General features: G+C 37.0%; 1 protein-coding gene across 1 annotated transcript; it reads left to right on the forward strand.

Moving 5' to 3' along the window:
- Window positions 1-3715: 3715 nt before the first annotated feature.
- Window positions 3716-13786, forward strand: LOC117663800 (bcl-2-like protein 15). The gene is made up of 8 exons (XM_034414273.3): window positions 3716-3856; window positions 4058-4240; window positions 5504-5548; window positions 6553-6597; window positions 7128-7172; window positions 7882-8006; window positions 10109-10327; window positions 10980-13786. Exons 2-8 carry the CDS (start codon window positions 4123-4125, stop codon window positions 11010-11012), a joined length of 630 nt encoding a protein of 209 aa, XP_034270164.1. The 5' UTR covers window positions 3716-3856; window positions 4058-4122; the 3' UTR covers window positions 11013-13786.
- Window positions 13787-14119: the final 333 nt, after the last annotated feature.

Genomic DNA, 14119 nt, shown 5'->3' on the forward strand with positions numbered 1-14119 from the left:
GGATCACAGTCCCTTTCCATTGTTCTCCAATATTTTGTATACATCTAAAATAGTTTCATTGGGTAGGGAAATTTGATATTGTAATAAAACTAAAGAAAAAAATACATTATACAGTCTGGCCTGTGTGTTCTCACTTTTTATCTTTTACTCTCTCACGATTAATCACTTCAAATCCTCCTTGTTTTCCATGAGTAATGTATCATCTACATATCAGAGGTTGATACTCCAACCACCGATTTTAACCCCAATGGTAGATTCCTCTAAATGTGCATTTCTCATAACTATTTCTGTGTAAAAGTTGAATAGTATAGTTGTCAGGATGCAACCTTGTTGTGTGCCTTTTTCAATTTTGAGCCATTTTGTGTCTCCATCTTCTGTTCTTACAATGGCTGCCTGATCAGAGTACAATGACTGAATGAGCTGGATGTGGTGTGACATTCTCAGTTGTTTGAGGCAGTTCCAGAGCTTGTCATGGTCAACACAATCAAAGGCGTTTGTATAATCAATAAAGCACATGTAGAGTGCTTTTTGGTATTCCTGTGCTTTTTCCATCATCCAACATAGATTGGCAATATCTCCCAGGGAGAGAGCCTTCTCTGTGGGGGCACCTACTATCTGGAACGAGCTCCCCCCCGAGATACGGAGGATTCCGGATCTGCGTACCTTCCGTCGCACGCTGAAGACGTTCCTATTCCAGCAAGCCGGCCTGACCTAAACTTCTCCTCTTTTAAATGGGAATTTTAAATTTGGTTTTAAATTATTGGGGTTTTAAATATGGTTCAGCCAAATTTATCTAACTTGTTTTATTTCTATTTTAAATTTTGTATTGATATGTTTTATTTCATGGCTGTTCACCGCCCTGAGTCCTTCGGGAGTAGGGCGGTATACAAATCTAATAAACTAACTAAACTAATATGATCACGTGTTCCTCTTCCTTTCCAAAATCGTGCTCCTATATCAGGCAGTTTCTTGTCGGCAGTTGGATTCAAGAAAATTTTACTCACATGTGGTATCAAGGCTATGGTTCAGTGGTTGGAACAGTGTTTTGTATCACCTTTCTTTGATATTGGGATAAATTCCATTCTTTTGGCTGCTGACCAGTCTTATATTCACTTTGGCAAAGCGCTGTCAGTGCTTTTGTTGGCAGTGGTCTCAGCAACTGTGCAGTGCATGTGCTTCACTTAGACACTAAGTGAATGGAGTAGCAAGGTGTATAAAATCTTTGTATTGACTTCCATTTAGATGCTATTTCATTTCCAAAAAATTGGTGGCTTACAGTGCATTACAACTAGGATTAAAATTAATAGTAACCATTCATTATAAAATTACAATCAACAAATTCTTCTATCAGTGTTGGTATGATCTTACCCCTTAAAAGCCATGTTTTCACAGCTGTTCATGTAAAAGGACAACTGTTAGTTCAGATGACAGTTCAATGCAAGGTAACATAGCCGCCTTGAGTCTTCGGAGAAAGGCGGCATACAAGTTGGATAAATAAATAAATAAATAAATAAATAAATAAATAAATAAATAAATAAACAAACAAACAAAATGCATCTGAAGTGGTTTGCTCTTACATGGATTCTTTTCTAGGTTTATTCAGCAATTAGAGAGCCTGTATGTTTGCTTCAGCTCTGTAAAATCTCTTACTGTACATAGGAAATGAATCAGAATAGCTGAATATTCAGACAGCTAGTCTAAAATAAAGTGTATTTGAAAAACCCAGACTAACGCTGAAGGAAAAAAATATATAAAGTAGAAGATAGTTTCTGTGACCTAAAAGTAGGAATTTTTAAAAAGGTGTATGTCTTGTCTCGGAAAATTGTGTCACTTTCAAAGTCATTTTACTATTTCTGCAATTCAAGTAAATTTGCAGCCTGCCTTTGTTATTTTTCTGTGCAGGAATTGGCTATAACAGGAGAAAATGTTGCATCTGTTTTTTCTCAACCCAGATGAAACTTATGTTTTGTGTTGGGAAAAACAGCAGTATTTTTGGATAAGCTGCCCTTTTTTTCCATCTCAAAAGCAGGCTGTCAACTTTCCAGCTAACAAGCTCAGTGTCTTTAACCACTGAGCCATTGTATCCCTCTCCCCCCATATATATATAAAACCATTTCCAATATAGGTTATTATGAGGAGGAAGTGGGTGAACCCAGCATCTTTTTGATGGCTCTGAATTGCGACTTTAGCAAAGCTAATAGTCAAGCCCTGGCTTGCCATACCTGGGGGGATGGGAAACTGCTGCGGGGACGGCATGATGGCTGCGGGAGCGGCGTGGCTTCAGTGGCTGGCGTCCCAGGTGCTCCTTATGTCTGCCTGCTCCTTTGAGCCAGCGTGCCCTGTTTCCATCAGCTGACTGTCGCTGATGGCGGAGCAGCTGGCACAGCTGATGGGCGAAGCAATGTGAACTGCCTTTTCTAGCTGCCTGGAGCTGAGTACCCAACGACTGCTGTTGCGCAGGGGTAGCCCAGGAGATCTGGAAGGAGGGATGCACACAGCTGGATGCTTGCTACAGAGGTGGAGTGGGCCGTGGGCAGGCCTATCTTAATTCAAAGTTATTTACAGCGCTGGTAGGCAATAGCTCCCAGCGCTGATTTTGTATGTGCCGGACTGCGGCCTCAGTAAAACCTGCAGCAAGTAACCTTGTTTCCGAGTTTGCTTAGCTGGCATACGGACACCTGAGACTAATTCTCCCAGTTCCCAGAGCATTAAAACCATACCAAGACCTCTGTTATGTGGTTTTGTTGTAAACAACATCTGTTAGAAGCACTGGGAAATTCCAAATCTTCTCCTTAATCTGGAGAAGAGTTCGGGGAGCCAATTCATTCACTGGTTCCACTTTCCACTATGGCTACTGGTGCCATTAAAACTGAAGTTGTTTTCACTTCCACTATTGCTTCCCTGGAAATGCCTCTTAGAAGACAATGCTCAGAAGGCATTGAAGACGTGGGCCGAGGGTCCTGACATGAAGGGCCTTGTTTCCTATTATGGTAACATCTATGAATTATAATATTTCTCAGCATCTATAAGCACAATATAAGACCTGTGGTGGCTCAGTGGTTAGATTGCAGTACTGCAGGCTACTTCTACTTCTGACCACCGGCTGCCAGCAGTTCAGTAGTTCGAGTCTCATCGGCTCAAGGTTGACTCAGCCTTCCACCTTTCCAAGGTTGGTAAAATGAGGACCCAGATTGTTGGGGGCAATATGCTGACTCTGTAAACCGCTCAGAGAGTAAAACGCTGTGAAGCAGTATATAAGTCTTAGTGCTAATGCTATGAGCTCACTGGAACTGGGCAGCCAAAAAAAATAAATATATAATAATAAATGTCTAGAAGTTCAGGTAGAAGGCAGTGCAGAGCCAAGCTTAGCGAATCTTTAAAAACAGCACAGGGTAAAACTCTGTTAGAAGCTATATGGCATAGTGTCAAGAAATAACAGAGTTGTCTTTATACAAATTTGAAAAAAAAAAGCAGTAGCAAATAAGTTCTACATTGTTGCCAATAAAGCCTAAATTGGATGGATACCTAAAGCTGTTAGGGGTCAAGATAAACTTGAAGGGAACTTTATAGTTGGAAAACCCAACTCCCCTTCAATGGGAAGAAATGATTGTGAAATAATATAAAGTTACAAACAGATGAGATTTACGGTATGCATCTAGAATAACTGAAAGAATTGTTGAAAAAATACATACTGTAGTTGCTTAATGAGACATTACTGCTATTATAGCTGCATGAAAATGTCTTGGAGTTCAAAGGTTATGCATACAATATCAAATATCAAATTCTACTTCCTTTTAGGCGACTGAGTCTTGAATAGTAAAAGAGAAAGCATTGGTGGACTTGATATCAGTTTCTGGTAATTAGTGTTTCTTATTTATCATAGTTGGCAATATATTTATATGGCTATGGTGTCGCTACCAATGTATCACAGGAAACATAAATAATTTTACTTTGTAAATTACGTTTCCTGTTCTGAGGAGTATCTGCTGAATGTTATATATTCTGACCTGTAAATGAAGGAAGCTGCTGGAGAATGTTTATGTTTGATCTCTTCTAGACAACAGAAGAAACAACTCTTTAAAAAATAAGACAGAAACTTCTGTTTGAAATACATATCTGAATATGAACAACTCGATGATGTTTGAAGAACAAACAAAACAAATTGCGGAAGTATTATTTACTACTCTTTACTCAAGGAAGCAATACCCACTCCAGCCTAGAAAAATGATCGTAATTGAAGGTAATGACAATTTTTTGGAAGAAAATTTGCAGTGTGTCTGGGTGGGGTGGGGTGGGGAGTGGCTTTGTATTTCCCAAATTTTGAAGTCAGGACCAGCAGCTGCATCTAGCTTGGAAGAAAAAATAAGTTTCCTACCATAGTGTTTTTTTTGATAGTTTCTATATGCTGTAGTGCAGGGTGTCAAACTGGCAGCCCACAGGCCGAATGCATCACACTTAGGCCACGCCTACCCCAGCTCCGCAAGGGCAAAAAAGTCACAATACATCATGTGACATCACGTGATGCATCACGCAATCAAGCTTGACATCTGTGCTGTAGTGCATAGATGCTAGTGGAAACCACTAATTTAAAGGATTTTAACCATTTGCCCTCTAATTGATCAGTTACATTTAAATAAAATTTTAAAATTCAGTAAGATTTTTAAACTGAATAGTTCTGCTTAAAGCTACTGCTTATTAATTAAAACATTAGTTGATTTAATGTGTACTAAAGTTTCAGGATGTTGTTAATTCTCCTGTAAGAGCTACTATTTTTAGCAAGACTTATGTTTGCCTCAGTAGCTAGCATGACCATGGGTTGTACTGTATGGGAAAAATGGGATTTATATTCAAGTACATATTTAAAAGATTAGATTGGGATGGTTGATGGTGGGACTTTAAGGAGGCAGTTTTTTAAACACAGACAGGCCCTATAACAAAGTCAGTCCTTGATTTTTCAAAATCCTGAATTGCCAGACTCCTGATTCAGTAGCAGGAAACATGAGATATACATGAATTACTTCTTTGTAATGGATGCAAATAGGAACACATGTAGGAAATAGAGCAATCCATAGCCATTTGGTCAATGATCTAATATCATGGCCACTGACATAAGACATGAAAGTGAGCAGAAGCAGTTCCCAAATCTAATAGTAAAATAAGAATTGGCCTCCAAATTGAAACTAAAACCAGATAGGTCAGTTTATTCTACGCAATCACTTGTGAAATCATTGTGTGAGGAACTCTAAATTCTGTCTCAGACACATCAATTGTGAAGCAAAATAATTTAGTCTGAGCATGCTGTTGCTATTTTGAGGTTTACAGCCATTGCATACCAAGATATCCACTATATAATATATTACGATGATAACATCCATTAACTTTCCTCCACTTCTTTTATCTTTACAATTATGCAAGCTAGGCTAGCTGAGTGAGCTTCATAGGTAACTTTCCCCCTTTCAGTTCCTTGTTCTGTAAGATAGAAAACTTTGTTTTCTCTTCATAGATCTAGAATTGACAAGATACAGGACCTGGACAAGTGTACCGGCAGGTGAGAACTGTGGTTGAGAGCTATGGGTGGGCAAAGGAGTGTCACAGGAACATGGAGCAGTGGAAGGTGAGTGGGTGCCATAGGAGACAGGGAAGGTGCCACAGGCAGGCACTATAGGGCATGGGCAAGTAGAAAAGCAGTCCCTAAATCTAATAGTAACAAAGGAATTGGCCTCCAAATTGAAACTGAAAACATATAGATCAGTTTATTCTACGCAATCACTTATGAAATCATTATGTGAGTGACTTCAAATTCTGTGTCAGACACATCGATTGTGAAGCAAAATAATTTAGTTTGAGCCTGTTGTGTATCATTTTGAGGTTTACAACCATTACATACTGTCAGAAGAATAATTTGGGGTTCCAACTCAAGCCAGGGTTACACAAGAATAAATAAAAATGAGATGCAGACAGCTGTGAGGAAAGTAGAACTATTTACTCCTAAAAGCAAAACGGTTTGTTTGTCTGGAGTGGAGAAGCTTGTTTGGGATGGGGAAGTGTCTACATGGTAAGAGGCGTGTATCTGTGAATGAGTGTGAGTGGGTGGGTGGATATGTATTCTTGTGAATATACAGTTCTATTGGGAGACTTAATTTAGTTAAATCTATTTGTGTTTGCAGACCTTATTTTTTGATATTTGGATTAGGTCTCAATGACCTTTTTCAGGATTTGAGGAAGTTTGCTAATTTGATTAACTTGGAGACACTAATTCTCAGACCTTTGTGGATTTGGTTACTATATTTAAGGGAAAGATGGAAACAGTATAATGAATAAAATGTATTTGGATATAAAATGTCTCACAATACCAAGATATCCCCTATGCAATGTATCTATTACTTTGATTACATTCATTAATGTTCCTCCATTGCTTTTATCTTCACAATTAAGCAAGCTAAACTAGCTGAGTGAACTTGATAGGTACCTTTCTCTTTCTGCCTTTCTCTAGATGATTCCCCTTTCAGTTCCTTGTCCTCTGAGATAGAAAACTTTGTTTTCTCATCATAGACCCAGAACTGATAAAATGCAGGACCCAGGCCAGCAGGCCAGCAGGTGAGAACTGTGGTTGAGAACTATGGGTGGGCAAAGGAGTGTCACAGGAACGTGGCACAGTGGAAGGTGTATGGGTGCCATGGGAGGCAGGGAAGGTGCCACAGGCAGGCACTATATAGCATGGGCAAGTAAAAAAGCAGTCCCTAAATTAAATAGTAACATGGGAATTGGCCTCCAAATTGAAAATGAAACTAGGTAGATCAGATTATTTTATACAATCATTTCTGAAACCATTGTGTGGGAGACTCCACATTCGGTCGCAGACACATCAGTTGTGAAGCAAAATAATTTAGTCTGAGCCTGCTGTGTGCCATTTTGAGGTTTACAACCATTTTATACCAAGATATCCCCTGTGCAATGTATCTATTATTTTGATAACACCCATTAACTTTCCTCCATCTGTTTTATCACTACATTAGGCAGGCTAGGCTAGTTGAGTAAGCTTCATAGGTACCTTTCTCCTTCTGCCTTTATCTAGATGATTCAGTTTCTTGTTCTCTGAGATAAAAAACTTTGTTTTCTCTTCATAGATTCAGAATTGCTAAGACACAGGGCCCAGGCAAGTGGGCCGGCAGGTGAGAACTGTGCTTGAGAGCTATGAGTGGGCAAAGGAGTGTCACAGGAAAGTGGCGCAGTGGAAGGTGTGTGGGTGGAAAAGCAGCTGGAGCAACTTGAAACTTCCTGCTGGCTGCCTCATTGATGTTGCTTAAAAAGCCGAGGTGGTGCAGTGGTTAGAGTGCAGTACTGCAAGCTACTTCAGTTGACTGCAGTTGAACTGCAGTTCAGCAGTTCAAATCTCACTGGCTCAAAGTTGACTCACCCCACCATCCTTCCGAGGTGGATTAAATGAGGACCCAGATTGTTGGAGGCAATATGCTGACTCTGTAAACCGCTTAGAGAGGGCTGTAAAAGCACTATAAAGTGGTATATAAATCTAAGTGCTATTGCTATTGTGAGAAGCCAGTAGGGAATGTTGAAAATGATTGCACATGACTGCAAGGATGCTGCGTTCACTGAAACTTCATAGACTGATTCTGAGTCTCCCTCGTTCAGCACTTTCCTAACTTTGAATAGTTGCTGAACAAGTGATTGTAACCTGAGAATTACCTATATTTTTTAAATAAGCAAATCTAAATCCTCTAAATCTAAAACTTAAGATGTAGGTAAATGTTAAATGGGACATGTCAAAAGGATTAGAATTGAAATAGAATAGAAAACAAATTAGAATATTTTTTATAAGAGACCGAAACTGTAAATCTGTATTGGCCTTCTGTTAACCAACAGTTGATTCTGCAAGCAGTTTTGATCCAGTTGATATTGCCATATTATTGCGATCCATAAGAGATCAGTACAAAACAGAGATGGAGGGCCAAGTACAGGCAGTTCTTGCAGAGGAAAGCATAACAAAGGTAATTACCTTCCTAAGCATGCTGGACCAAATCCATTAGTTTTAATTTACCATTATCTAATAGAAATTATCTATGTAGATGTAAATTTTGCCAGAATACATTTTGCTGCCTCATAGATGCAAAGCATTTTACATTGGCTACTTTGAACCTCTCTAGTTTGATATGTTTTATGCTGTTATTTTTTTAAAAAATTGTAATTTTGTTGAATGTTATAATTAAAAAAGTACGAACTTCAAAAAAAGAAAAAAAAGAAAAACTTTCTGAACTAAGTTCAGAAAAGAAGGCAAAATAGAAAAGAAAGAAAAATAATATAGTAAAAAAGTAAAAATATAAAGAAATAGTTTCCCCTTCCATATGCCAAGTATAAACAATTTTAGTAATTCATTGCCTTCTCTTAAATAAATAAATGATCTGTTCTTCCCATATGTCATCTCCTATCTATTAAAAAAATATTTAGATTTATTAGCAGAATTAACGACATACCTATATAACCTGAATCACATAAAATAACTTTATATCCCTTCCTTAATCTTTAATACCTTCAAATAATGTCCTATAACTTGATTTCTTTTTATTTTTTTCTCTGACTCTTCTCACAAAATCCTTCAAAACTTTAACTAAAGTCTCTTTTGTAAATCCCATATAGAGATATATCCCATATCTAGGCCACTCTTTTGTACATCCCTCTTTTGTACATCCCTCTTAATTATTAAGACATCACAGTTTCACTTGCATGTTTGGTCCAGTGGTTAAGGTGCAGGAGACTGTGAGTTCCAGTTCAATGTTATTGAGCCTGGTACCACCTATACTATACCTGTGCATTTGATTTTTCTTGCCTAAATGTAGAATCTTACTTTTTTACCATTGAATTTCATTTTGTTAGATAGTGCCCAGTGTTCAAGTCTGTCAAGATCCTTCTGTATCTTAAGCCTATCTTCTGAAATGTTCGCTACTCCTGCCAGCTTGCTGTCATCTGCAAATTTGATGAGTTCTCCATCTATCCCCTCATCTAAATCATTGATGAAGTTGTTGAAGAGTACTGGGTCTAAAACAGAACCTTGGGGTACCCTACTGCATATTTCCCTCCTTATAGATGCAGTTCCATTGAGGAGTACACGTTGAGTGCAGTTTGTCAGCCAGTTACGAATCCATCTGGTAGTAATGCTGTTTAACTCACATTTTTTCTCTTATCAAGTAGTAGGTTGTGGTCTATTTTATCAAATGCCTTACTGAAGTCCAAGTAAATTATATCCACAGCATTCCTAATTTTTTCACTTTGTCAAAGAATGCAGTAAGATTTGTCTGGTATGATCTAATTTTGACAAACCCATGTTGGCTTTTGGTTATGACTTTGTTTGCCTCTAGGTGTTCACAGTTTCATTGCTTTATTATCTTTTCCAGAATCTTCACAGGTATTTGAATCAGGCTGATAGGTTTGTGATTTCCTGGATCTATTTTTTCTCCCTTTTTTGAAGATGGGAACTACATCAGTTCTTTTCCAGTCCTCTGGTAGTTCCCCAGTGCTCCAGGATCTTTGAAAGATATAGTTCTGAGATCATGTCTGCTAGTTCTTCCAGAATCTTGGGGTGTAATCCATCTGGTTCTGGTGATTTGAACTGGTCTAGGCTGGACAGGTGCTCACTTACCATTTTCTTGTCTATTTTAATCTTTAGTTCCTTCTAGTGTTCAGTTTTCAAAGCACCATCCTATCGTTTCTTAAAGAATTCAAAATTCTTTTCCATCATCAAATGATTCAGTCTAGAATTGAAGAGGAAGATGATTCCACCAAGATCTCATGTCAAGCTTTGACATCATTATTTCATATTTGCTTGTCTCTTCAGCAGCTCTTGATCTTCATCTTTTTCCTAATAATGGACTGGTTGGTTCATGAAACTCAGACTATTCTAAGCTTTAATTGAAATACTTTAAGTATTATTATTGTCAATTTTGTTGCACAAGTTGAACAAAACAGATCTTTAATCCTATTAATAAATGTTTGATTCAAATTTTAAGATGAACCAGAGATGTTCCTCACCATAAATACTTGTTGTCTTTCAGTAATTACATTTTATTTTTTAAAAATATTCATTCTATGTTTACAGATAAAGAAGTTTGGAGAAGTAGCAGAATCTCTCAGCAGGAATTGGAGCAGTCAAACTCCTGGGCTAGAGCCTGAAAGAGCTTTTCTAGCTGTTGTTGTGAAGTTGTTTGAGAAACTTATAAAGAAAACTCATGGAGATAAGGGCCAGATAAACATACTTATGGAAACAATCAATGGAAATCCTGAAGTGAGAGGCTATATTGAAAGGCAAGGTGGTTGGGTAAGTTAAATTAATGTTTAACTGTGACTTAGCACTTGGGTAGATTGCATTCAAGGCCAACCTTCAAAAACTCAGAAAACAGAAAGAAATAACTAGCAGAACAACATGAATTATTTCATTGATTCAAGTGAATAAACTTGTTAAACAGTCAGCAATCTGGAAACAGCACATGAAGAAAATTCAGTGTCCTATTTTAAAGATTTATCCCTCGGTTTTAACTGAAGTATTTCTGAATGTAAAATTCTAAATGTAAAACAATCTGCATTAATACAAAATGATCCACTCCTTTCTCATATAAACATGAGTGCAGAGTCCCTTATATCCTGATTCATGGATGTCACTAATCTGCAATTCCCAAACAACAAGCAGAAGGACCTGATTGCTGAAGACAGGCAAGGGACAAGGCAAGCTCCTTCCATATTTAATGGATGGGACCATATCCTTATCTTGTGCAATAATATTCCCTCTGAGTATAAGGTATAGGGGCAAATACAGTGGCATCTACTGATGTTATTTTCAGGTCTTAAATCAAAATCCCAATGTATTTCACACCAATGGATTCAGGATCTTTACTAAATACTTTGGAGAAAGGTCATTTATTGCTCCTTCCATCCTCATCTGATTAGCAATATTTTTCTTTCTTTTTTTTTAGGGTAATCTTGGAAGAGGTCTAAACAGCCCATAGTTTCTTGGTTTCAATATAAAAGACCCATCTGCTATTTTGGAGGAAATAGAGCTGGAGAGTTGCTTCAAATCTGAAATGAAAATGCACATGAATTGAAAAAGCAATTCTGTAAAGAAACAAAATAAATTTAATTAATTTAGAAAGAAAATCATAATATGGTTGTCATTGCAATTAAATTGTCAGTGAAGGAATTTCATAGATAATTCCTACAGCCACAATTCCACAGAATACATTGCACCAATTTACAGTCTCCTGCTCCTCATCAGTTCCTTGGTCCTAGTTATTAATATATTCCTTTTTCATACAAAGGAAATGTCTATATCTGGGAAGACTGGAGCATTACTGGCATCTCATTTTCCTGGGTTGTTAGCTGGTGTCAGTTCTCTATATGTAAACATTTGCAGGATAAAATATCTCAGGAAAAATATTGTAAAGTATGTTAGAAAGCTGTAACTAACCATATTAGCATGTGAAGAAGATAGTTACGAATACCTAAGAATAAAAAAGATAGAAAAAATATGGATTATTTAAGTTCAAGATTGTGTAATATATGCCTTATCTGGAAACATACCTCATTTGAACCAAATGACAATGGTTTTCCCTCAATTTATTATTCTGATATGATCTATATTGCTCACATGTATCTACATATAGTTATAAGGTATAATTGAATCAGAAACTTAAATTACTTAGCAGTTACTGGTATTAAGCATTCTGCCTCATTGACAGTGTTGAAAGAAAAAAGAAGCCTTTCCCTTTAAGGATTGTTGAAAGGCAGAATTTTCTCTTTTTGAATTCAAAACTCCCGGCTGGGAGATTACTTCGAAATGATTGAGGTCAGCTGCGTGAGAGCCGGATATAGTTTATTGTTTATAGGGAAGCAGGCAAGAAACAAAAACATGCACAGTGTTCCGAGGCTAGCCTGTTTGAACTGTAAGAAAAACCCTTTTTTATATCCTAAAAAGTCTTTTGATTTTGTATGTGACCCTTTAAAGTCTTTTGAAATTCTTTTGATTTCGCATGCGAATCCTTTGTTTTATGTGTGTGATTTTTTTATGGTGTTTAAATCCTTCTTTTGGGGATTGGGTTCTTCCATCCTGGATCTGGCAAATAAGTAATTTATAGTCCAATCTCTGTTTTTCCTAGCCCTTTGTAGTAGTTCCTTATAATTAATCAGTTTGCTCTTACTGTGTTTTTGTGAATATCTCCTTTTCTCATGTGTTTAAAATTCTAACTAATGGCCCATTGACAAAGGTGGGGACTGAATCTCTGCCTGAGTTTCTGCTTCTATTTTCTTTTAGGGGAATTTTCCTGCCCTTTTAATATTTTTAAATTTCTTTTTCTTTTCCTAGGAGAAGAGTGAATCATAACTTCCAACAACAGTTACACAATGTTCTCTAAATCTCATGTGCATGTTTTAATTCAAAACAAAGCCTTAGAAAGAAGAAAAGAAGCCCTGTTATCTTTGGGCTGAGAATCACATCCCATTGAAAGGATTAATTAGGTTCTTTAAAGCCTTTGATAGAAAACATTATTTTGGGAAATAGGTTCCAAAGTCCAAGAAAGGGAGAAGAGCTCTATTGTCATTAGGTTTTTTTTCTGGAGCATGAGGAACACAGCTGCTGCTTCTTTGCAGGCAGGAAAAGGCCTTTTCTCACTGGTATAGTAGAGCTGCCCTCCTTGAAAATAAACAGGCGTAGAAGCCTACCCCATTTGCAGTTTAATAGTACTAAAAATTTTGGCACTCTACTGTCAAGCTGCTGGTGTAACAGAGGACTTTGAGTAAATATCTCAGAACTAGTTCAAACAAAGATACAAATGAGGAAGTAAATAGAGTCCTGGCTGATATGGCATTGGTTGCTTAATCTGGTCTGCTTTATAAGGCTGACAAAGAGTGAAATCTTGCAAAAAGTGACTGCCTAGGGAGGAGAGGAGAGAGAAAAGAGAAAGCAGCCAGTTGCCTGAAGAAGGATGCACATAATGGCTTGGGTAAAGAAAATATCGGGTCTTTGCTTTCATGGGAAGCTGCAACTGTGCCCTTAAAGTTTTTTGATGCACAGATCAGAATATTGACCTTGTGGAAGGGCTTTCACAAGATCCATATTCCTCCCCTTGACAAAAAAAAAAGAGGAGGGCGGGCTCCCAAGTGAGGCTGTTCAGGTGCCCAATTAGCAACTGGTTCTTTTGGATCCAGAGACAACAAAAACTCCAGTAGTAATGAGGTTTTAAGCCTTATTAGCTGAAGCAAATAATGCCAAGTCATGTCAGCCAAAGAATATCGGCTGCCAGAGACCAGGAGATACGCCTCCTCTGCTATAGCACCTGCCCTCTGGAATATCTTCCTTCTGAGATTAGGATGGTGTTGACCCTTTTGGCCTTTTGGGAGGATTTAAAAAAAAAAAATTTTAATGAAAGCTTAACTATTCAAAAATAAATCAGTACAAACTAGGGAAGTGTATAAAGAAACATGAAAAGTGAAGAGAGAAAAAGAAAAAACAGAGGGAGAGAAAAAGGGAAAAAGTATAAAAATTTTTAAAAATGACTCTTCATCACAAGTACAAATGTTTTCAGCAATTTAATACCTTCTTTAATATTTCAGTCAAAAATCGTTTCATCCTAAATCTCATTCTCTAAATAATAAAGCCTCTGGATGATGAATATTATTTGTTAATAGATAAAAGATGAGATCTTATGCAGCAGCAGTTGATTAAGAGATCAGAAATAACATGTATTTTAATTTAAAACAAATAAAACAATTTTATACTTTTTTCATTTACTTTGCGCAGTATCTTGTCATTTTCTCTAAAGAAAGAAAGAAAGAAAAAAATATTCTCATATTTTATTTCATATCTATAAACAGAGCTTTTACCACTTCATGATTCTTGGGAGACAACATATTAAACATTTTAATTTTTAATATTTTGAAATGACATCCCACAAATTAATTTATTATCTTTTCTACATCTCCTCTTAATTTTAATACCATACCTTATCACTTACTCTAAAAATGCAATGCCTTATTCCCATAGCTTACCTATTAGCAAATCTTTAAAGTCCTAATCAAGTCCTAATCAGTCCTAATCAAGAAAAATCAATTAAAAACTTCT

Source organism: Pantherophis guttatus, chromosome 3 (genome assembly GCF_059756535.1).
Source record: "Pantherophis guttatus breed Tessera chromosome 3, ASM5975653v1, whole genome shotgun sequence".
NCBI classification, from domain to species: Eukaryota; Metazoa; Chordata; class Lepidosauria; order Squamata; family Colubridae; genus Pantherophis; species Pantherophis guttatus.

Bases quoted from the DNA above. Each gene is read 5' to 3' on its own strand.
- LOC117663800 (XM_034414273.3), top strand. From the start codon at position 4,123: ATGAACAACTCGATGATGTTTGAAGAACAAACAAAACAAATTGCGGAA. The intron at 4,241-5,503 runs GTAATGACAATT...TTCTCTTCATAG, and splicing joins AAAAATGATCGTAATTGAAG to ATCTAGAATTGACAAGATAC. The intron at 10,328-10,979 runs GTAAGTTAAATT...CTTTTTTTTTAG, and splicing joins TTGAAAGGCAAGGTGGTTGG to GGTAATCTTGGAAGAGGTCT.